Source organism: Stegodyphus dumicola, chromosome 8, assembly GCF_044657685.1.
Source record: "Stegodyphus dumicola isolate Sdum_Otavi_A_Nest chromosome 8, ASM4465768v1".
Taxonomy (NCBI): Eukaryota; Metazoa; Arthropoda; class Arachnida; order Araneae; family Eresidae; genus Stegodyphus; species Stegodyphus dumicola.
The window spans coordinates 8,693,549-8,719,925 of NC_140775.1; the positions used below are offsets into that span (position 1 = coordinate 8,693,549).

The 26,377-nt window shown below is 33.7% G+C and overlaps 1 protein-coding gene across 2 annotated transcripts in view; it reads right to left on the reverse strand.

Annotated features, from left to right (window-relative positions):
- Positions 1–24,536, reverse strand: part of LOC118182308 (uncharacterized) — a 54,564-nt gene extending 30,028 nt beyond the window's left edge. The window contains exons 1-2 of one of the 2 annotated variants that reach the window (XM_085821557.1): positions 24,393–24,536; positions 21,435–21,523 (exon numbers count right to left, since the gene is read on the reverse strand). In XM_085821557.1, the coding sequence (XP_085677683.1) occupies positions 21,435–21,487 (53 nt within the window). In that variant the 5' untranslated portion in view covers positions 21,488–21,523; positions 24,393–24,536. The remainder of the gene's footprint in view (positions 1–21,434; positions 21,524–24,392) is intronic. The other variant, XM_035351644.2, reaches the window with a different exon arrangement.
- Between the last annotated feature and the right edge of the window lie 1,841 nt (positions 24,537–26,377).

Genomic DNA, 26,377 nt, shown 5'->3' on the forward strand with positions numbered 1-26,377 from the left:
AATGATTTTAATATGTTTATTTAATCATTAAATAACTTATTTTAATCAAAAAAAATTATGAAAACTTTCAGAGTGGGACAAATCTCTTTACCTTATTTAATAAATCTTTCGTCTACACATAATTTAAAATACATATATTTGCATTAAATAATTATAAATTTGTATGTAAATATAAAATTTGTTTGCATAATATCCGAGTATTAAAATAAATTGCCAGAAATTATCTCCATCACTAACCGTGGATGCTTATCGGTCAGTCCTGATCTTTTCTTATTAATTTTAAACTGTTGTTTGATTTGGTTTAGTTGATTATAGCAAAGCCTACTAGAACTACTGCCTAAGGAAAGAAATGCTTTCATGAAGAACTTTCTAAGGAAAACTGACTCGGATACACGTTACACATGAGGAAAATCACGAAAACGCCCAAAGCAGTCAGCCCCTTGTTAATAGATTTTACCGCTCGCGCTGGTGGGCAATTTTCAACTTTGAAAAACGCTGTCCATATAGTCCATATAGTATAAACGCTGTCCATATAGTATAAATGTATTCCAAAGCAAAGCGATTACTCTTAGTGCAAAAAATTAGTGAACCTTTCTATTTGTCATTAAGTAATCAGGAACAAGATTAAGTTTGCAACTTAATTTTCAAACTTGGTTACATTTTCTTTTCTTCTGCTTGTGTGTGCATTACGTTAAACCTATATTTTGAAAAACTTTTTTTTAACTTTTGTGTTACTAAAAATCTTTAATTTAATATTTTATTACAGTAATTTTATGAAACTTTCCACAAATATTCTATGAAAGGTTGTGAATTAAATCGACTAAATGTTTAGGTTTATGTACCTATTTAAAATTTTTTCAGACAATTTTGTAAATAAAAAGACAGAAATTTCTCAAAAAGTAGCTAGTGCATGTACAGGTATATTTCGTAAACATTTTACATTATCACTTAGATTTTAAATTCCTCATATCATTACAAATATAAGTGACCAAAATAAAAGTAAAATATTGATAAATATTTTTGGGGGAATATATCTTATAATCCAGAAATTTAACATATTTTTATCTAAAATGTAAGAAAAAAACCAAAAATTATACTTTAATAATATGCTTATCGACTCAGTTTCAGTAGTATTCTGCTAAATAACACTAATAATACACTTTTTGTGCTATTTTCCAAAGTCTGGATGTCGAACGTAGTCGGATACCTTAAGAAAATATTCGATTCGTTAGAGAATCCAGGGTTTACTAGCTAGCATTCAGTATGAGTCTCGTTTTTAAAATTCCTCATTTTATACACACTTTTTTGAATTAATATGCTTATAGATGATGATTTAATATGCTGATGATGATGTGTGATCAAAAAGCTGTACATATAAAAGTGAATGTTTGATTGTCTATCTTTCATGCAAATCGTCAGTTTAATTCCGACCTCTACGAAACTTGCCACACTTGATCTTCAAAGCAAGAGAATGGTCACTATCTACGTAAGATTTCTCAACAACCAGCCCATTGGGTCCGCGCTCTTTATATTATAAGGTATTTTCTCCAGGCCTTTGTGATGTAATTGGAAGCATTCTCGACGCGTATTCCGGAGGTTCAAGGTTATACTCCCGGTGACAGCAATGCACATTTTTTACATCTCCTGCTTCAAAACCACCCTAACGATTCTACAAGTGGCGCCCGAACTAAAAGGTGGTTGACGATAATTCGTCACTACCAGGATTTGGCGATTGGGTCCCCTAACTCCCAGTCGCCCTTTAAAAGAGGGTATATAGGGTATTTTCACCCTCCTGCCAGAATGCCTTCGTTGTGTAACGGTAGCAAACTCTGGACGTATATTCGGGAGTTCCAGGCTCGAGTCCCGGAGAGGGCACTGCACATTTTTCACGTCTTTTGTTTAAAAAAAAAAACCTACTGTCTATACAATATACATATATTTGACGCTAAATGAACAACCTTTTGATTAAAAACTCAGTGATTTAAAAGCTTTGCATTGCCACTCTGCAAAGGATGAGATATACAGGGTGTTTATAAAGTCCCGGACCCATTTTGATGGTTAATAACTCATAAAATAATAAAGATAGATTAAAATTAATAGCATAAATGGTTAGATAGACTCAAAAAGTTTCATAACCCTTGTCAATGAACGTGTGCCCCCTTCGTCGCACGGAGAATATCAAGTCGATATTCAATTTCACACCAGGTACCGACAAGCATGTCGGCATCCACAATGGCTATTGCGGTTGTCATTCTGGTTTATAGGTCATCCATGTTCGACACTCTCCTCCTGTAAACGTTGTCCTTTACAAATCTCTAAAGGAAAAAGTCCATAACGTTGCAATAGTTGCCAAAAACAAAAGAGAGAAAAATGCAATTAATAAGCAGACGATATTTAGAAAAGTACAGATATTTAGACTGGAAAATGAAATTATATGAAATGAACCACACGCGCAGACGATATTTACAAAAACAAAGATATGAAAACCTGAAAAAGAAAATATATAAGTTATTCCATCAATAAATGCCATAAGTTTATTTATTTGTATCTTCATTTCATGTGTTTTAATTAGTATACACGCGTGCTTTATATCTGGCAATGTTGCAAGCGTGCTTTATATCTGGCATGCACCATGAGTTTTCACTAGTATCACAGCTTTATCTCTGCTCTGCATCCTGTGATCTTATCAGTTTTATTACACGTTTTTATATATCACATAGTATCACACCTGCCCAGCATTATATGTTTTAACAGCATCATATGAATGCATTATTAGTACTCTACTTAGTAGTCTGTGAGTATCTTCTGTGTATTTTAAGTGTTTTTATGTGTACTGTATGGTTTAAATGTTATAAGTGTTATGTGTTTCAGGTTATTCAATGTTGTTATGTGTATTATATCTTATATTGTTATGCCACTCCCCCCCCTTTTTTTAGATTTCCTGTAACCACTGTAATCCTAAAACTTTCAAATGTCATACACATCACTCGCAATGTAGACTATGTCAATCGCCCTTGTATGGCCATGTAACTTTCTTATAAGGATCCAAATAAACTCCCGAGGCAGCCTGATGAGGCTCCAGGGAGTTGTTGCCACTAGATAGTGGAGGACGCGGGGCATATGCCTGTTTACCTATGTTAAACATCAGGCGCCCTCGTTCTCTGTCACCTGTCACCTGTATCTTCATTATTTTATGAGTTATTAAACATCAAAATGGGTCCGGGACTTTATAAACACCCTGTATATGTTTTAAAATTTAATCAAAACATAGTGTTGTCCCAGCGAAAACCCAATTATATTAATTTGTCTCGAATTTAATAAACAAACTCGGCTATTTAAAAGAAATGCACTGCCATTGCCCAAACTAAAATATTTTAAAGCGTGTTATCGTTCAGCAAAGCGTATTTAATATAAAAGGAAATGTACTGTTGCCATCTGTCCCAATGATTCCGACACATATGCCAATCGCATTTAAACTTTGGCAGTTTCAGATTTGACTCGGATTTGCAATGACCACCAAAAAGCACGGGGAGAATCGATATGAGTTTGTGGATTAAATTTGGATGATTTACACGTGGGCAATTGTATGTGGCCTGCTGACGCTCAGGTAAACCTTCCGGTTTATTATGTGTACGTACCAGATAGAAAAACAACAAAAAATATTGTGCATCCAGAAGCACTTCAATAAGCAGAATTAAAACACAAACACTTCCGCTCCTTTAAGTAGCATTGCAAAGAATGCTGGGTAACAGCTAGTATACTTTGAAATGTAATTACTGACAATAAATGAAACAGGTCTTATTGGAAAAGAAGGACAAAAATTGAAATTAGCTCTCAAAAGAGACATCTCTAAATTCTATACAGTCTGAATGGTCACTATTGTAAAATTTTAGTAATAGACTTTAAACCTCTGTTACGTGAAAGAATAATGTTAGGAATGTAATACGTAGGTAACAGTTATTGTAGTTTGCGAAAAGATAAGCGAATATTTTTTTTCCCATTCTTGTAGACAATTTAATGGATATCCAACTATGGTGCAACTTTTGGAGCCAAAGATAAAGAAGATAAATACACTTTGGGAATCTGAAAAACGCCCTAAATCTCATACTTCATGAATGGTCTTAGAAATAACAGCAAAATAAAAGAAGCAACCGTTGAAGAAATTAAATGAAATCGAACATTGTTAGATAAATGTATCATAACGTTATCAAAACCGAAAAAAGAGATAAATGATAACAATCGGGACAATTCACTAAAGAATTAGCTCAGAATAGGAAACAATTCTTAACTGAAATTTCGAAACAAACAAATTAAAATCTGGGAGTTGTAATAGGTTAAAGTTCAGGAGAAATCATCAATGAAATATACTTTCATGGGGGGGGGAGGAGTTAAAATGCGCAGTATGCCTACAAAATTTCACAGCTAATTTTTAACCAATTTCAGAAAATCTTCCAAATGAGAACTAACAGTATTTATTGCTATGGCATCTCAAATTTTAGTTTCGTATCAAATATATCAATTGAGGCTGACTTCCATATAAAAAAAGCTGATGTGCATGTTTACTTTTTTTTTTCTTCTTGTTACAAGCATTTTCTTTCTTATAACTATTTTTTGAATAATATACAACTATATTTCTCGAATATAAAACAATAAAATTAATAGAAGGCGGCTCTTCCACTTAGAATACTATTTATACCAGCTTCTTTGAAGCCATTCAAAATTATCTCATGTTTGGCTTCAATACCGTTAAATACGCGCACAAGCCAAGAAGCGTGAATCGGTTTTAGTCTTCATATTCGCAAATCCACAGATTCTTTTTCCTCCAGAAATTAAAGCTCATTAGAATACCACTCAATAAACTCATTCTTGAGCAAACGCTTGAACTCGCCATTTAGACGGGAACGGGGGGATGAACTTTTCGGACAAAAGGAAGTTTCTTAAAATGTTTTATGCAAAAGATTAACTTTTGGAATTTTTCAACTTTCTCAACTTTACTCAGGTACTTTTGAAATTTTTCAACTTTCGGTTCTGTTCATATAAAATTCGTGAAATCATCGATATATTCATTTTCGCTAAAATTACAGCCCGCTAAAACAAGGGCCTTTACAGTATGTAACGTTGGCATACGATAGAATGGCTAGGCATGGTATATAATGTCGGACGTTTTTAGACAAATTCTGAGATACGAGAATTATTACATACTTTCCCTAGGCATTGCATATAATACCTAGACATTCTATAGAATGGCATATGCTCTTTAGGCAAAATATAAAAAAATGGTTATAATAAGGCTATTATTTAAAAGATATTCATTCCTCAAAAATACATATGGTATTTCGAAAAATTAATAAAAAAGGGCCATGAAAAAACTTTTATTCGAAATATGTAAAAACAAATTGTAAGATAATTTTGATACAACATAATAAATTTGTATTTTCTATCTGGCTCAGACTGGAAGTCAGTTAAGAGCTACCTGACAATGGAAATTAAATTCAGAAATAATCATATGCTTCATAGCAATGCCCTTTTTAATACCTTTTTTTTGGGGGGGGGCTCACAAATGTGGTTATAGTTAAATATCATCATGTGTAACGTTTTTGTATTTGATTGAAATTCTTTCAATATTCTGTCACGTCTTCCGTGTGCAGTACTTAAATGAGTTTTTATAAAATATAGGAAATAAAGTAGCCCTGTATAGTACTGACGCTTACTTTCAAAGGATACATGAATGTACTTTTGCTTTCTATAAACATCCAATCGTAATAAATCAGCAGCCAGTAGTACTGTGGTTCCTTCTTAGCAGTCATTTTGCCCTTTTTGCATAATTTACTATCTTCTGGTAAGTACTTTCGGTTCTTCCAAACGAATCGGCAATATATTTCATACTTTGCCGGTTTGTCATCTGACATTCTATAGAATGCCTAGGAAATGAGTGATATATGAACCGTTTCATACATTGCCAGCTAGTTTTGGGCATTATATACAATGCCTAGGCTCTATAGAATGCCTAGGAAATGAGTGATATATGAACCGTTTCATGCACTGCCAGCTAGTTTTAGGCATTATATACAATGCCTAGGCTCTATAGAATGCCTAGGAAATGAGTGATATATGAACCGTTTCATACATTACCGGCTAGTTTTAGGCATTATATACAATGCCTAGGAATTGTATACAATGCCTAGGAAATGAGTGATGTATGAACCGTTTCATATATTGCCGGTAAGTTTTAGGCATTATATACAATGCCTAAAAAATGAGTGATATATGAACTGTTTCATACATTGCCGGCTAGTTTTAAGCATTATATACAATGCCTAGGCATTCTATAGAGTGCCGGATTTCGAACTTTGCCGGTAACATGTACACCACATGATTTCCTTGCACGGAATATTAAATTATACGCATTTTTCCAGCATTTCATTTAAACTTATTTCTTCGAATTTTCATTAGAGATATGTTTCTCATTTAATTAATTCAGTTCTCGGCAAGGCAAAAATACATAGAAACTCAATATATTTTCGTTAAAAATTAAAAGATATAGAAAAGCGTAAAACACCAAATATAGTTAAAACAATGTAAAACAAATTTACAATTAAATTTACAGTTTCTACGCAAAAAGAAGCAATTCGGTCAACAGGCAAGAAGGCAGATTTTTCGATGCCCAAAACTAAAAGTTTCCTTTTGGTTCCACTCGGCAAAAAGACACTGAATGTACAGAAAGACTTAATTCACTATTCTGCTAAGTTTCAAATGGAAAAAAATATGGCTGCTATGGTAAAATAAAATTAAACTTAGTCGTATTTAAACAACTTTTAAATTGTTGATAATTCTACAAATATTGCACTCAAATTAACTAAAGGCATAAAAACCTTAACCAGAAGATAAGAACAACATAATTCAATTATTTTTAAAGCAAACAAACAAAAAAAAAATGCTCAATTTACCCACATCTAAGAATAAAAAAACTGAGCTCACTGAGCCGAGTAACAGAGTGGGTATACATAAAATGTATATTGTTGCGTGCCTAGGGGTATCTTAATAGACTGAATGCACAAGTCCGATAGAAATTCAATAAAATTTATTCTTAGCTCAAGAAATATAACAAAACGCTGGACTTTTCCTTAAAAATATTCGTACAAGTATTCACAATACCAGGCAGTAATAGTAAGTAGACAACAAATACGTTATATAGAACCCTATGCAACCAGTAGCTATACATTAAACTACTAGAAACGTTAAATACTACGCAGTTCAAAGAGAAAGAAAAAGCTAATTCAGGTATCTTAATCCGCGCGGAACTAAGCAAATCACATTAACAGTAACAAAGCAACTGAGCTGAGATGTTCTATCCCTGGCTTTTTACGGCTTTTAATCGGTCGCGAGAAATTTTGGTAATTTCTTTGCTTCTCGAAATTTCTGGAAAGCAAAAGAGTAGAATTACGGTTACAGCTTACATAGCAGTCAATTATATTTATTCAAATTAAATATAAATTACCGAGATATACTTTTATTGTGTTAAATGCACGTGCTCCTATATTTTTACTTTTCCTGCATAGCTTTCTGTTAAAAATTTGTCACGCGCTGCATGCATCGCACGGGGAAATAAAACAATTTTAATTATAATTCTACTAAAAATATCTAACTAAATACAAAATTCGTAACACTATATATATATATATATACTTACAAAACAATTTTTGAAAACAAAATTTATTTAATTAATTAATATTTAAGTTTAATTAGTATTCTCGCTCATTAAGCGGCTGAAAAATTAGCAGTAAAGATATAAAGTAAGAAATTTAAAACTAATTTTTCACAAAGACCAAAAATTCAAATTCATAACTGACAAATTTCAAATAATATTTATACGATTATTTGAAATTTATCAATTATGAATTTGAATTATTGGCCTTTGTGAAAAATCAGTTATATATATATATATATATATATATATGTATATATGTATACTTTTGTTGCGGCCGATTGCAACCAAAAACGAAGGTGCACAACTACGTGTTATATTACTCCTATACACAAAATTTCAACATTCTGAGGCTACTCGTTTTTGAGTTATGCGACATACATATGTATGTAAGGACGCCAAGAAAAATAATCCTCTGAATCCATTTTAAATCAGTTGTATAATTAGTTTGGGGGAAAAGAGTCCTTTATTCTGTCATTACGTACAGATGTCACACAAAAACATTGTTAAATTGCATTCGATAGCGGTCAAAATGGATATTTTCCTTGAAATATTTTCGTTTCGTTCAGGAATTTTTCTTGATTATAACACTTCCTTTACTTCGTACAATGAACTAAAAATTCGCAGATTGTTGTTATTGTTTCACTTTTTACTTCCTTGTACGAAGTAAAGGAAATACTGTAATCGCGAAAATTTTCAGGTCTCATATTTCAACGAAATTATCCACTTTGACTGCTGTCGAATGCAATTTAACGATGTTTTTGCGTGACATCTTTACGCAAGGACAGAATGAAGGACTTTTTTCCCCAAAACGGGTTGCAAAAAGGATTTCAAATGGATTCCGAAGAGATTTTTTTTTCGTAACGTCTGCACGTACGTACGTACGTAAGTATGTATTTATCTCGCATAACTCAAAAATGAGTAGCCTCAGAACGTTGAAATTTTGTATATAGGAGTAATATAACATGTAATTGTGCACCTCCATTTTCGGTTACAATCGACCATGCCAAAAGTATATATATTGTTATATTTTTTCTTTTCTTCACGTTCGTATGGGGTTCGTGTGGATTTGGAGTGAATAACGACGACACTGGATGAAGTATCGAAACACACTTTATTTAGACAATATCGATCAGGACAGCTGCAAAACACTTTTACAGTCGTCGAAGATCTGCTATAAACACCCTGGAACAATCAGCGACAAAGCCTTCACACTGTCAGGCTATCACGGTGGAGACAGCTTCACTGCAAAGCACCAGACTACAGCTTCTGACTCTGCTCGGTCGTTCTCGGAATTCCACTTACTCTCGAGATTCCCCTCGCTTCAACTCGCGATGCACTCCACGACACATGAGCACAGCTCCCGACTCTTCGGTTCAGTCGTTCTCGGAACTCAACACGCTCTGTCGACGATGCACTAACCGCGATACACTAACAGACTCCTCCGGTGCACTCTACGACCCACTCGGCACTCGCCGCCCGGCTGTCAACTCGATCGACTCCGCAGGGATTGACTCGCTACACGAGACACACTCTCAATATTACTGACTGACTGCGGACCAGCAGGGTTTATATAGCTTTCGGCTTGTGTTCGAGAACATTCTGGGCTAAACCGGTAAGAATTCGTTCCAGAAGGTTCTCCATCAGTCCATGGTATATCGCCAATTTTGTTGCCAAAAGAGGGATTTCTCTCCAAATGTGGCAACCCTGAATTCCCTTGCTATTTTATGGCAACCCTAAAACTGCTTTGCTGGAAAGCCATCGCCTTGACATTTCGTAACAATATATATATACCCACTATTTACTCAGCTCCGTGAGTTCAATTTTCTTTATTCTTATATATGTTTGTAAATTATGCATATTTTGCTTTAAAAATGATTAGATTATGTTGTTGTTATCCTCCAGTTAAGGTTTTTATGCCTTTAGTTAATCTGCATGCAATAATTGTAGAATTACCAACAATTTAAAAGTTGTTTAGTGCGGCTAAGCATAATTTTTAGCCAAGTAGCAGCCATACTTGTTTACATTTGAAACTTAGCAGAATACGTACGTAAGTCCTTTTCTGCACCTTCAGTGTCTTTTGCCGAGTAAGAACAAAAGTAAACTTTCAGTTTTATGCACCAAAAAATCTACCTTCTTGCCCGCTGAACGAATTACTTGTTCTTGCGTAGAAGCTCTAATTTGAGTTGTAAAAAAAAATTTTAATTATTTTAACTGTATTTGGTGTTGCTTTATATTTTTTCTATATTTCACAATTAAAAAAAAATATTTTGAGGTTTTATGTATTTTTGCCTTGTCACGAAATAAGAACTGAATTAATTGAATGAGATATATATGTTTAATGAAATGCGAGGAAATAAGTTTAAACGAAATGCAGGATGCGTATTAAATTATACCCACTTTCACGCGCATAATTTAATATTCCGTACAAGCAAGTTATATGGTGTACACATCAGATTTTTTAAATACAAGTATAGTAATACCTGGGTGTACGTCCGCTTTGAAATACGTCTAACTCGGTATATGTCCTGTTTGAGCGCGAGGATTTTTGTCACTTATACTACATTTGTTTGGCACGCGAACTCGAGCTCGATGAGCCACGACAGCGCGCACTTCCCATGTTTACCGCTTTCAAGACGGTTCTGCTATTGTCCGTGAGTATTAATAAGCCTATTGCAACTATTCAGAAAACAGCCTACGCTGCAACTCTGAATATTCAAGTGATTTTGTGTTTTTTCGTGCAAATATTTTACAAATTCATCAGCAATGAGTTTTAGGAAAGTTAATGAGAAGAGTCAAGAAACGAATTAAATTCTTAGTTTCACCATGGAGATGAAAAAGGGGATTGTTTGAAAAGTACATAAATGTCACGCGAATCCGTGACTTACTTATTGTGAACCAACCGTATGCAGAGTACAATGTTGCCTACGATTGTGAAAACCAAAGACGCTATTAAATCGACTAACGTTGCGAAGGAGGCGAAATCGATTTTCAAAAACATCAGAGACGTTGGAACATGCTTAAAGCGGAATCTCGATAGCGGAAAAGCATTTGTGCATAGCCTCAGGTACTGTGCTTGTGTAGAATATATTTCACACACTTCATCTGTACTTTTGAGTTTTAGTAGTAAACAGTGTTATAATTAGAACAATAAGATTTCCTATAAAAACGCATTAATTGTTTCCCCTATCTTTCTCATTGAAAATGTTCCTTTGAAATACGGCTCACCAGCGGGCCGGCAGTGAAGTCGCTGAATACTGATAGTTCAGACCTGGATTCAATTCAAGGGGAATAGGCTGGCTGCATAGGCAACCTATTCCCCTGGCAATTCCCTATTTCCCTATCCAAAGAGCTCGTTTCTAAGGGAAACGAGCCTGTTTCTCTTAGAAAAGACCTCCGTGATGTCATCTTTCCCCCTAGGCAGATAGCCGTAGTGTGCTTTGCCGTAATCTCAGTAAACCAAACGAAACCTTTCGGATACGTCCAGCTTGGAGTATATTCAAGGATATGGGACAGATCAATGACATATACTAGGTAGTGCGGTACCTATTAATTTGCTGTAACTAAAATCATAACATCTTTATATATAGCTATTATAATGAACAATTATACACTCAAAAGTCCTTCTTTTAAACCCTAAGACTGAAGCAGAATATGGGAAAAACTTCTAGAATAGGAAAGAAAGAAGGAGCAGAATATAGTATAAGCGAATGCAGGAACATTGATTACAAGAAGCTTCAGAATCCAAGAACTAAACTACCGAGTATTAGGGACATAGCCCCTACAGGAAGATTTTGTAGAATTTCGCTTACTTCACCTATGCAATATTTCCACACTCGAACGGAAAACTTGCTGATACCATTCTTCACAAGCTTCTGGCACTAAGCTGTCTCCCAGAAACCTTGTCGGTTCAATATCTGTTCCAGAAACCTTGCCAGTACCTATCCAGTATATGTGTTCCAAAAAGCTTGCCAATGCTAATTCAGTATCTGTACCAGAAAGCTTGCCGGCACTCACCTAGAAAACTTGCCAATACCTATTCAGTATCTGTGCCAAAAAGCTTGCCGGCACTCTCCTAGAAACCTTGCCGGTACCTGCCCACGTAGATTTGTCAGTACTGGCCATGTACTGTCCGAATGAGTTCGAATAATCGAATCGTTCAGATAGCTGAGTTCGTGTTCGGAAGTACTGTTCGGATTTAGAAACAAAGGATGACAATTACGTTTCGTGTAATAAAGTACGATTAAAGCTCTTCAGAAATTTTTGAAATGTTAAAAATTGCCTTATAGAAGGGAACTCTTTTATCATGGTATTGCTTTCCTTTCGCATCGATGATTCTGTGACGGCCTGAAAAGTGCAAGGGATGATCCCACAGGTAGTCGTCTCTTACTCAGTCTAGCTGACGGCAGTGTTGAAACGAATCGATAGAAACTTAAACGAAAACCATGCACAATTGTGAAAATTAGTTTATATTTTATTTTTAAATTTGCATCTTTTCTATCACCTCTGGCTTAGTCACGCAGCTCATTCCCTCCAGATTATATAGATTTTTGAGATAAGCGTAGGAGTATAAGTAGGTTAACTGGAACCGGAGAGATGTCTGAATCTTCCAGCTAAAGTTGTTTGCTGTCTGAAGAACGTCGCTCCGACTCTGAACCTAGGTGTGATGGAGCAAGCTGGTAAATGAAGTCACGAGAAAGTAGCAGCTGGTGATTACTGATGCTTAAATCCTGGCCAAGTGTAAAGCTTATGGTTAAGTCATGCACTGACAATTTTGTTACATCAGTAATTCATGTTATTTATAATATATATTACAATATACAATGATAAAAAAATGAAATTTTAATTTTTTGAAGAAATATTATATGTTGCAGTTAATCTTTTTGAGAGGCATTGCAACGAATACAGTTATGTAATTCTACAAATGTATAACAGGAGAAACTTTTGCTTACGATATCAAATTTATTCAGTCTAAAAAAACATATTGGCTCAGGCACCTCTTGAGTTTTCAAGTATTTAGAAATAAAATGTTAAAATGAATTGTTTTGGGCAGGATTTCATATGTTATTAATAAGGAGAGTGATGTCTCCTTGAATTGTTGAAATATCTGCATACATGAAATTAGAGATCCGGTAAATTCTAAGGCAATTTTTTCCACTCCTATAAAAGAGAAGTCTCTAGCTCTCGACTATCAGAGGAGGCCTCGGTCAAGCAAATCATAGCGTCAATTAAGCTTGGCCAAGCAAGAGAGTCTCATGCATGTTCTGTTCAATTTATGGCGAGCCAGTATGCCAATCAACTATATAAGTGTTCGATTTCCTACTCCAAAAGCCAATTTTCTACAAGTTGAGATATGTGCTACGAAGAATATCGTCTATTAAAAGAGATGTATCGCCAATGTCTCTTGCAATAGGCTAAGACCAAAGGTCCAAACAAGTTACTTCTATAGCTCATATCCGTCGAACTGCTATTCCGGATCGTGCCCAGGTCCGTTAAATCTGGCTATACTTATTTACGTCTTAACTATTAATTCTGTAGTCTTTATTTTGTGAGTTTTCATGCATAAAACTGGATTATTTCCGACGTTACATTCTCATCATATAAAGATACGACTATCTTTTGATTCCAAACAGAATACTGATTCATCAATGAAGAGAGAACTTGTAGAGACATTAGGTTATTTGGATGCTGGAGACGTGATGTCCTCGCCGGGATTCGAAACTGGACCTCTCGAATACGCGCCGAGTGTGCTACCGTTACACCACAAAGGTATACAGAAAGGAGAGAGGAAGTACTTTATCAACTTCACGCCATTCTGTACGGCCCCCCAACTGCAGTGTTCTTCTGCCCAATTCCTGTGCAGCAGCAGTGGTCTCAAATTCGCACGCCGCATATATTTCGGTCGCAAAATTATTAATAACTTAAAATGCGATGCTTATAGTTTTAGACACGTAAAGATGTCTAAAACTGAGCTTATGAGTGCAAATATTACTGAAGGATAAAAAAATAAAACGAACAGATTGGGGTTTTATTTTTGCCCAAATGGTAAGAGACGTCCCATATTGACACAATTAGTAAATTTAGTTCACTAGTCGACAGCTGGTGGCGTTTCAGTAACCTGAAATTTCCGGTTAAGTTTAAAATTAAGCTACTAAGTAATTAATTAAACATATTGGAATTATCTGAAATAAATGCCATCCTAAAATTTAATATTTAGCTGTCAGTGCCTTTGAATTACAGAGTAAAACAAAGAGAAATGTCTTGCAGGTCTCAGCCTTCAAGACTTCAGATTGAAAATAAATTTATTAAATTTTAATTTTTTTCCTTTGCGTTATTTCTATGATCATTTAAGGATGATTTGATAAATATTCAGTAAGCAAAATTTAAGATTTAGTTTAGATTTTTTTGTTAAAAATATTTTTAAATTTTGGTAAAAATATTCCGATTCGTCGGCCACTTTTAGATCGCGCATTTGGCCCGCATGCATTTTGAGTTCGAAAACACTGCCTTTTACATCATCTTACCGTTACGAGAACACAATCCAGATCTTTATACACACAAAGCATACTGATAAAGGCAAATTCGTTGGGTTTGTTTTCAGTTAAATACACTTTCATCCTACATTCCGAAAAATCTCGTTCTGCAGATAAGTGGCATTTTTTAATCTGATTCGATGAGGTATTACGCTTAAAAAACGAATCTCTGTTGAAGTATGAACTTGCTCTGCCTCCTCAGTCTCGGTTACGCAATCTGTCTCATCTTCTAATATCCCATGCAGTTTAAAATTTGTTCTGAATTCGAACACTAATGAAATTCGTAATTTACTGCTAACTACCCATTAAACCGTTGATCCATATAAATCATTACATTGAATCTTTGCTTCGACTGCTTATACAAAAAAATCTAATGTGGATGCCACATGACATCCTTGTACGGCCTAATAAACTATATACAATTTTGCTGCATTTCATTTAAACGTATTTCTGCGATTAAACTATCCTTTAAAACAAGCTAAAAATGATATAAAAACTGCAAATTTTGATTTCAAATATCCCGGTTAATTTTCGTCGTGGAGTCAAGCTTCTTATAGTTTGATTTCTTCACAACGAGTATAAAACTTTCCCACATATAAGTATAGGAACCGGGAGACCGCATTAAAAGTTAGATTTCGTTATTTGTCCAAAATCAATTTTGTGCTTTTAAATTTGTATGATAAGTTAGTATAGATGTTCTTTGTCTGGTTTGTTCGGAGGGACGAATTCCGAAGGCAATGCTGCCTCTTTCACACCAGAGAAGAAATCCTGTTGCATCGAGGTCCCTTTGTTAATGATTCTGGTGTCACCCTCGAAAATTATTTCGAGAGAAGAAAAGTTTTTCACCTGCGTTGGAATGTAGACACCTTTGTTATCTGCGAGTGGGAGTATCCCCCCCCGGACATCAGCGGAAGTAACGACCCCGTGAGTTAGAAAAGTTTTGGCAGCAAGAAAGGGAGAGGGTTTCCTGAAAAGAACCAAGACCTTCCTGCTGGGGCTATGGGCATTTGGGCCCGCTAGAACTGTCACCCCTCGCGTATGCTGTTGATCGCGCATATTCCTGTTTAATAAACTTCTGAAATTACGGGACTCAATGTAACTGAGTCCCACATCGCCATGAGCCACAACTGTTATTTTTTTATTATTTTATTAAAATTCATGCTATCGTTATAATTTGAGTCAGAAGTTCATTTCAACTCTTTATTTACAACCGGGCTTTGTGTAGCGATTTCGGCCACTACACCACATTTGACATTGTGAAAGCATGAATATTTTCGTCATTTAAAACACTCCTGTAATTGGAAGTATATGACTACAATCAACGACTGCAAAAATAAAGCCCGAGTAAGGAGTTTTAAGCTAATATACATACTTTTGTTACAGCCGATTTTAATGAAAAAAGGAAGGTGCACAGCTAGATGGCAGTGCCATGGACAAAATTTTATGTTCTTTGCCTAATCGTTATTGAGTTATGCGAGATACATACGTATGTATAGATGTAGGTATATATACGTACGTATACAGGCATACCTACGTACGTAGACGGATATATACACGTATATGTGCATGAATAAACGTACGTACATAGACGTAAGTACATACTTTCGTAGAAGTACATACATAGACCTACATATATATGTACGTATAGACGTCACGAATCCATTTTTAATCCATTGTAAAATATGTTTTGGGAAAAAGAGTTCTTTATTCTATTCGTAGATACGGACATCACACAAAAAAATTTAGACAAAATGGATTCGGAAATGGTCAAAATCGATATTTCCGTTGAGATATAATAAAGAAATTGTTTGCCATTCTTTGTACATGGAAGTAAAAAGAACGTCTTTAAAAACCTAATAATATAATTTTGAAAATATAATAACATAGGATTCCCTATTCACCCTCGGTTTCTTGTAGTCTGACAATAATGTATTTTAACGTTGCTGATCCTGTTTTGCACCAAACACTATCTTCTGATGTTTTTTAAGTACTCGATTCGTAATTCAATAGTTAGATTGTATTCATCAGGTGAGCAAAATTCTGCGAAAACAAGATAATCGTTTAATTATTTTTACCAGTATATTTAACTGATAATGTTTGTAAACATTTATACCGTTATTGCAATGAGTAAAACGATTTCTAACGCAATGCATTCTTCACCTAGGTACAGAACAATCGTTCACCTGATTTTTAGAACTACTTTTTCTGGCATAATTTTCACAACTATTTTCGAAGTAGAAAGGTAACGCTGAAGTTTTAAGATAGTATGATGCATTAAGTTAAACCGTTAAAAAACTGGGACATAATACTGGGAAATCTATATATTTTTTTTTAAACTTTTCCAGCTCAAATGTTTTTTGTTGCAATAATCAATACTTTTATAAAGTGCTTGGTATAGTGACCTCATGTGTATAACCCTATTTACGGTAGAAGTGTTTTTCAAAGAATCCATAAACGCAGCAAAAATGTGTCACTTTCTGAATACAGTAAGAGTGCGTGTTTTTTTTAATTTTTGTGACACATAATACTTTTAAGAACTAAAATACAGTCATGTCACGTTTCCCTAAAAAGTCAACAACCCTTAATAATAGCACTTTCTTTCACTCCCCTTTACTACGTGCAAAAAACATCATTCGAAAGCAATTTGTTCTTTCTATATTGATGTCTTTACAATATTTATACAAACGATTAAAAAATATATAAAATATAATGTATTAAAAATATATTATTTTAACATATTGTAAAACATTACTGAATATATTCAAAAAAAGGTTTTTATAAAATAAGGTTCTATTTAAAACTTATAAAATAATTATTTAACTAAAAAGGGCAAATTGTATTGTTACATTATTTCGCGGGAGCAAGAGATTAAATAATTCTCTTTATAAACTTCATCTACAATTTTAAATCCCGAAAAATAAAAGCCTGGAGCACCCTTCATAAAAACTGGGGCTTGTGACAATGTAATTCGATTATTCTATTTACTTATTCAGGCGATCACGCTAGTGTTGTTCGTGATATAAAATTGTAGAGGAATTTTGTAAAGATAATTACTTGATCTCTTCTTCCCATGATAAATTAGTAGCCCAAAGAGGCAATTTGTCTAAAAGGGCTATTCATTTCGTTTTGGCATTTTGCGTGAATTCTCTATAAACGGCGAATCACTTTTTAAATTGTTGCCACGAAATATCAGAGCCCTATATTATATTTAAAGAAATTAAATAATAAAGAATCTGCATAAATGTATGCTCTGTTTCTCGCACTGTGATAAAACAACGGTACCTCCAAATTTTGAATAACGCAAGTCTCCACACGAATATGGGCACCTGGAAGTCCAAATTTAGAATTTGTTTTATTATCTATTTCATATTTTGTAAAGCATTTATGAATTTTTGATTAAGAAACTCAACAGTTTCAAAGCAAGCAATGGCAACACTGTACCAGGGGGGGGGGATTTATCTCCAGCGCGCGAGACTATTCTAAAGATATGTTCTTTTAAATATTTTGTGATACTGCTGTTGAATTAAATTTTATGTTTCAAGTACGAAAAACGTGATATTTAATAAGTACGAGTAACACAAGAAACGTTAAAAATGGACCCCTTTGGGCGTAATATAAAATCTGAATGCTTTCAGATTATTTTTTTTCCTTCTAGTACATTAATTATTTTATGAGTTTTAAATGAATCCTCATTTTATGAAAACTTCTTTACATTTTTCTGCTTTCATTTTTCAGGCTTACAAAATATCTCCGTTCAAATTTTTAAACTGAAAAGTTCTTCTTCAACAATGAATAATCATTCTTTTGCATCCAAGAATTCTGTTATCAAATAAGCGAAAGATATCCAGCAGTTTTCCAGAATTAGGAGAAATTAAGTTAAAAATTTCATATAAAATTAATTTCAATGATTTTCGTTCGCTCTAACCGATGGTGCAAAGAGTAAAATTCTGATTGTTTATTTTGGTCAGGAAACGAAAATGTGTTCAAAAAATCGTTTCATGGTTCTTTCAACAAGCTTGAAAGTCCATCCCACAAAATGAGGCCCACCAGCGGCCGAGCGGTAACGTCGCTGAACACTGGTAGTTCGGTCCGAGGTTCAAGTCTCGCGAACGGGCTGGCTGCATGGGTGTTTTCGTGGTTTTCCCCATGTGTAACGTGTATACGAGCCAGTTTCCCTTAAAAAGTCCTCCACGAAGGCATCCGTCCCTTAAGGCAGATAGCCCTCGAGTGCTTTGCCGTAATCTAATAAACCAACCAACCATTCCACAAAATGACGTACGGCACCTGTACGTAACAAAGCATGCGCGTTTGCATGTTTGCATTCAGCATAGTGGTGACTACAGCAATTATTAATGTTCATTTCGAATGAGAAATGGTTATTCTCGGTCATATTTTAACCTGTGATCTTGAAACAGTGCGACCTATCATCTTGAACCACTATCTTTTACTGTGATTTTGAAACATTAATCAAATAAATATGTTATTTTGACAAATACTTTGCCTACACTATTCTGTACTCAATAGCGAACTTCAGAAACAGGCAGAACACCATGAAAGTGAAGAGTAACAACGTTATATTTTTAACTTATATAAAAGTACCAAATATTTCGCTAAAGGGAGATTTTTGAACTTTCGTTCAAAAAGGTAAATTTTCCTTTTGCAAAGTCATCTCAGTGGTGAAAACAGTTTCATAAAACTCTCTATCCTATTTTACAAATCGTCTTTCTTATTTTACAAAACTTTGCAATAGGAAGTGCATGTTTAAGGAACATATTTAAGAAAATAATTTGCACATTTTAGTAGCGCCTTGTATAATGGTAGCAGGCTCTACAATAGCAACATTTTTTGATTTGAATACATTTTGAATAGAATTCTATTGATTTCGGCAACGTTCTTCTTTAGGAGCAAAATCTTTTTCTAAGGGAGGAGTAAGCATGCAAATATATATAAAAATCAACTGAAAACGAAAGTACCGCCATCTATCGAGATAAACCTTCATGAAAGAATTTAGATACTAGAATTTTAGAAACGATTGGAAGAACTAGATATAAAATTTTATGAATGAAAAGTTTCGGGAAAATCCAGTTAAACTGAAAATTAAATCTCTAAAAAATCTTTGACATTAACAAAAATGTACCTACTTTAAATTATAACATTAATGCCAGTCTTAGCTTTTAAAACATAACTTTGCATTACTGTTTTCCCTTTGCACTACATTATTACTACTACATCCCCAGCCCGTTGATTTCTGTAAATATTTGATTTTTCTCTTATCTCCTTTAGTATTTTTTTTTCATCCGATAAAAAACGGCCTGCTTCTGATCGCCCTCGAAATCGATAAATTTTTTGTTCAATATCTACGCCAAACTAAGATTAATTTTATGCCTAATTTGTAAATTTTACCCTGACGTACTTTTTTCCCACTTTGATACCATTGGCTACTTTGAAAATTTTAAGCAGTTGAAGTTGCAAAAAATTACTGCGGCAGTTTGATAATGAAAAGTTCGTTTATGTTATTAACAACTAAATCATTAATTTATAAAGTTTTATACTAATTAACCCAGTGTTTGCCTTTACTAGAACTTCTTCTTTCGTGAACTCCCACCAGGATACAAATAAATATATAAGGGCAGAGTTTTTGAGATTCAGAGATGGCTTTTCGGTGCTGCCGCTGACCGTTACTCTGTTACGAATCTCTTTTGATTTAACTGATTTATCGCCTTTGGCTTCGGCAAGCCACATTTGCTTTACGAATACTTAGGATCTAAAAAAAGTTTTTTTTTTTTTTTTTTTTTTTTTTTTTTTTTTTTTTTTTTTCCAATTTAATATTATTCATTAGTTTCAAACTTTTAAGCAGTTGAAGTTACAAAAAATTACTATGGTAATTTGCTAAAAAAATGTACTTTGATAATTAATAACTGATTCATTAACTTACAAAGCTGTATCTTAATTCACCCAGTTTTGAGCTTTACTAGAATTTCTACTTTCGTTAACTCCCACCAGGATGCAAATAAATAAATAAGCCGATATTGCTTGAGAGTCAAAGATAGCTTTTCGCTGCTTCCGCTGATCGTTACTGTGTTACAATCTCTTTTGCTTTAATTAATTTATCTGCTTTGGCTTCGGCTAACCGCATTTCCTTTACGAATATTTAGGACTCGAGGAAACGCTTACCTGGATGCATAGTATTTGTTTTTCCGTTTTAAAGCGGCTTGTCCATTTGTTCTACAAATCCCGCTAGAAGGGAGGATTTAATTTTTATTATACTTATTTTTGTATTGTTGTGCAACAGTCAATTTGACGTTTTAATAAATACGTTTATTTTAAACCTTTACTTTTAATTGGGATTGCTATCACTACAGTTCGTTACTTTTGAGTAGATGCTTCAAGGCCGTAGCAAGCCTCCCACACACAAATCATCTCCACACAAAGAGAATTAGAAGATTTTTAGTAAATTAGAAGATTTGATCTTTTTTCCTCCTCAGTCGTTGCTATGGTTTGGTTTATTCTGGCTTGATTTATTTCATTACGACAAAGCACACAAAGACTTTCTGCCTAAAGGGAGGGATGGCTTCGTGGGGTAATTTGTAAGGGAAATTGACTCCTACCCACGTTACACAAGGGGAAAATCATGGAAACAGCCATTCAGCTAGTCCGTTCGCTGAGGTCCGAGGACCGAACTACCAGCGTTCAGTGACTTTACGGCCTCGGGGGCCGCTATCATGGATATAAACATTTTGGGGGAAAGAAGAAAGAAATGGCCTTGAAGTGCCTATCCTAAACCCGGGACTAAAGTTGTCTGATTATTTTTATAGTTTGCAATTTAGTTTATCACTTAGTAGTAGTAGCAGTAGTAGTAGTAAGTAAGCAGAATAAACTTTAATATTGGGAGTACAAAAGAAGAATAAAACCTTTCAAATAAAAATGCTGAAGAAAAAACCTAATCCTAACATTTTTCGATATTTTTTCCCTGAGTAAATTTAAAGCTGTTTAAACGGTAGAAAATTTTATACTATAAATTAAATATATTTCACATAGATAAATTCGTAATTGCTTATAAAAAATTGAGTAAAGTTAAATCCTTCAATGCAAATATAATATAAGCATCTAATTAATAAAACTATGAATTAATTGTTACAGAATAGACAAATAACATGCAACCGATATTTAATAGTTATTAAAAAAATATGACTCACTCTTGTTCTTGAGGGTCCATCATATCTCGACTGTTTCGTAAATGCATTGACATAATAAACTTAAACAAATTTCAAAATGATTGCCTGACCTAATAAATCGAAAAAAAAAAAAAAAAAAAAAAGATTTAATATACATATATAAAGGTAAAAATATTTTAAAAAGGTTTTTAAAAATAAAATAATTAATGAAATAAAAGGAGAAAATAATTTATCATATAGTTGAATATGAACAAAAGATTAAATAACTCTCTTTACAGAATTCATCTATAATTTTATATCAAGAACAATGAAACCGTAGGGCGCTTTTGATAAATTTATAGTGTTAGGGATTACACTCTTGACAACGTTATTAAATGAATAGAATTCATTATTTTATTATTCGTGATATAAATTTGGAGATTGATTGTGTAAACAGAATTATTTAACCTATTGCTCCCATTAAGCGTTAGGATAAAATGTATTTCTCTTTTTCATTCATTAATTATTTTATGAATTTTAAATAAAAGCTTTCTTTAATAACTTTTCCATTAATACTTTTTATTTTTATCTTTTTATGATTTACCAAAGATACGTTATTAAACAAATTATTAGCCCAAAAGGGCTATTAATCTTGAAACGACATTTTGCATGGAATTACTGAAAGCGTTAAATTACTTTTCAAATTGTTGCCACCAAATATCATCATTCTGTATCATATTTAAAGAAATTAATAATGAAGTTTCTCGCACTGCGAAAAAACAACGGTACCTAGAACCATCGAATTCTGAATAACGTAGTCCTCCACACGAATATGGGCACCTGGAAGCCCGAATTTGGAATTTGTTGTTGGAAGTTGTTCGTATAGCACGGTAACACAGTTTCCTACTACTACGTTAATGAATACGCGTAAACTATCTTTATAACACTTTATTTATGTGTATATTTCAGTAACGCGATTTTTAGTCTAATCATTTACAAAATTAAACTGCTTATTATGTTATCATTTATTAATAGACCAAAAAATAAAATAAATTCCGGTGATATCCGCATTTTCTCACATCGAAATTCTTCTGGAATTGAGTCATGCCCATCAGTTACTTAGTATGTATCTTGCGCTTCAAATTTTTAGTTGATAGATTTCTTAAATTACGTAATTGTGATTTTAGAAGAAACATTTCAAAAGCATTTTGGGTATGTGTTACTAATTAGCTTCGTTATAGCTAGGAGCAATTATTGCGAAATTATATTTTAATACCCATCTATCTCTGAAAATAAGAAAACAATTTTTAAAAGAAAAATTTCTTTGGGAAGCAAAACACAAATTTTGAACCCTTTGATAAAATGAAAAGATCCGATGTGGACACCGCATGACTTCCTAGTATGGCCTATTAAATTATACACATTTGTTAGCTGCATTTCATTTAAACGTTATTTCCTCGAATTTCATTAGGGATATATTTCGCATTCAATAAATTCAGTTCTCACTTCTCGGCAAGGCAAAAATACTTAAAAACTCATAACATCTTCCTTAAAAATTGTAAAACGCAGAAAACGTAAAACACCAGATGCAATTAGTTAAAAAAAAACATTTTTTATAGTTAAAATTAGAGCTTCTACGCCAAAACAAGCAATTTGCCAACAGGCAGGAAGACCTTAATTTCGGTGCACAAATATTTAAAGTGAACGGTTTCAAATGTAAATAAATGGCTGCCTCGTTAGGTGTAGCGCCGCTTACGTTTTTAAGTTGCTGGTAATTTTATAACTATCGCATGCAGATTAACTAAAGGCCTAAAAATCCTAACCGAAAAATAAGAACAACATAATTCGATCACTTTTAAAGCAAAAAAGACCAGTTTATCAATATATAAAGAATAGAAAAAAAAGCAGAGTTCACTGAACCGAGTAAGAGGATTGGAATATATATATATGTTTAACGAGGCCGATTATTAACAAAAAAGGGGTGGTCTACAATTAGATATGTTATAGCAGTCCCATATACAAAATTTTAACTTTCTACGGCTAATCGTTTTTGAGTTATGCGAGGTACATACATACTTATGTCACACAGATGTCAAGAACAAATTCCCTTCTGAAACCATTTGTAATCCATTTTATAATCCGTTTTGAGAAAGAGAGTCCTTTATTCTGCCCGTACGTACAGATGGCACGCAAAACAGTTATTTAAATGGATTTAAGAGTGGTCAAAATAGATATTTTCATTGAAATATTATGCCCGAAATTTTTCGAGATTACAATATTTCCTTTGCTTCGTTCAATGAAGTAAAAAAGCATCAAACGTTGCAAAAAGTTTAAATTTAAGTGATGCAACAGTGAGAACCATTTTAAAAACATACTGTTGCTTTTAAAAGTTTTTGGAATGCATCTCTCTATTTTGTATTGGCTGTTTGTTTGGTATAACACAGTTTCACGCAACACGGTATGTTTTAGGAATCTATTTATAGTGTTACAGCAGGGATACCAGTAATAAAAATGTTATGCCTTGTAATTTTTTTTCCTGTCAAAAGCAACAGCAGATAATGTCTGAATATACCTGGAGGAACTAAATCTAAAACGATTATACTGAAATTCTATTTCCGTTAAAGCTTTTAACAACAATAAAAATTTCGAATTCAGTTTTCAGATGAAACTGAATAAATTGTGTTAGGCTGATTTTAAATAGCGCCAAAAAATATAAATCAAAATTTTTATTTAAAAAAAAGGATCATTTGTTAAATTGGGGGGAAGAAATCTTCATTTGGGGGAAATTATGATTGTTTTCTTCTTATTGCTTTAAATTTTTCTTCCTAAAAGTATACATGATATTGAAGCAAGTTGCCATGAGACATTAACTACGATCTTTTCAATACATTAAATTAATTATAAGTTACAAAATTACTGAGCAAAATAACTATAATTTTTTGCATAAAAAATTAAATAAATTTTTAAAAGACTTATTTAAATTCTAATAATTATAATTACCTTAGTATCAAAGGCTTGCAAATAAATGCACAGAAATTACAAGCTTCACACAGTTGGTTTGAATTTCAGCAACAAGTTAGAAGGCGTTTTAACTAAAGAAAGATAACATTAAAGATAACATTTAACGGCTCTGAATGTTATCACTTCGAGTATGTCGATAATAAAGGTTCTGTGGTCATTTTTAAAAAGACAATTCCACGAAAACAAATTGAATAAAACAGATGCTTTGTTTCTTATGTTGAATAAGGTGTTCACCGCTTATTTCTTAAAATAAATATTTAAAGATAATTTATTCGAATTGAGAATAACATAACAATTCGTTCAGTGAATTTGCAATTATTCGTTCTTTGGTTATTGTGCTAAAACGTATTCCAAAAACTTGTTTACAAATGTAACTGCAAAAGAGGATTGATTAACGATACCAGTTTCGAAAAGAAAAGATTTTGTAAGAAATTTATCATATTTCCTCTCGTATACCCCCCACCCTTTTTTGTCAATTTTACCATCCAAAAATCGAGAAGGAAAATTTACAGGAATAATTTCATTTCCGAAAGAGGAAGTTACAGTAAGAACATAATAAATGGAAAGTAGTCGTGGATAAACTACGAGCAACTATCACAACAGTATTCCTTTAAAAGAAACCTACGTTCCAACAAGAACACATATAATATTAACATTACTATATCTAATAAGGTATCTTCATATCTATTTTCCTGTAAGATGAATCTCGCCCGTTTTGCTGCTGTCTCTGGTACTCGTTGGGCCTCAAATCATCCGTAAATAATTAGAGAAAAATTTGTAACCGACTGAGCTAAATAATGGATTAAATGTCATTTCGAGTTTGCTTCACTGTGTTATTCTCTTGTAGTAGGCTGTCATAAAATTCAACAATTAGACTGGAAAGTTTCGGCTGGACCTTCGCCGGTAGTTTTGCCAGGATTTGTCCTTTATAGTACGAAAATAGTCACTATGTGGACGAATTTATTTTAAAATTTAGGGAAGCTCGTTCTCTGAATGCGTTGAGGAATGTAAATATTATGTAAATATCTTTAATATTTTCATTACTTCATTAATATTTTCATTACTTCATTATAGGCTTATGCCAAAGCTCTACACAGCATTTATGATACTTTACTAATGTTCCATTCGGGGAATTACATTGACAGCTCGCTTAAAGACTTTATTGATTCAGTTATCTCTGCCCATAAATGTACAACTAAGGAAACTGTTAATCGGAAGCCAATTCGCTGAAAGGAATTGAAGGGCTCTTGTTAAACAGGGAAAGGCTGCTAGACGGATTTTTCAGCGGACTAAGCACCCTGAAGACAAGCGCAGACTTAATCACCTCAATGGATGCTGTCAGATCTTTTACCACGACAGAAGCACAACTCGACTGGAGAAACTACTTGAGTTCACTTTCCACAGATGCAGTTCTATATGGAGAGCAGTCTCCAGGTATAAAAGATGCCACAATATTATTCCGCTTCTTAAAAACCCCAGCAGCATGCACTACACTGAAGCTGAGACAGCAGAACTTTTAGTGCAGCATCTGGAATTTCTTTTTACTGACAACATTCACGACTCTACAATAGAACGTATAATTTCGAGTTTTCACTCCAACTACACTTCAAACCCGCTCTCGAACAACATTGTCCCTGTAGACCCTCAAAAGTACTTGACTACACCAAAAAATTGAAAAAGGAAAAGATGAAATCACCAACGGAATGATCAAGTTATTCCGGATCAAACTAGTATTTAAATTGACCAAATATCATCAGCACAGTTAAAGATATTCGTATAGTGATAAGATGGCAGTATTTTTCGACGCTTGGAAGGTGGCCTCCATTACGCCGTTATTGAAGCCTAGCAAGTTTGCTATAGCACTGGAATCCTATCGTCCGATTAGTCTGTTGCCTTGTTTAAGTAAAATCGCAGCAGCTGCCATTCTTAAGCGAATCAACGAACACTTGGATACCAAAAAATTA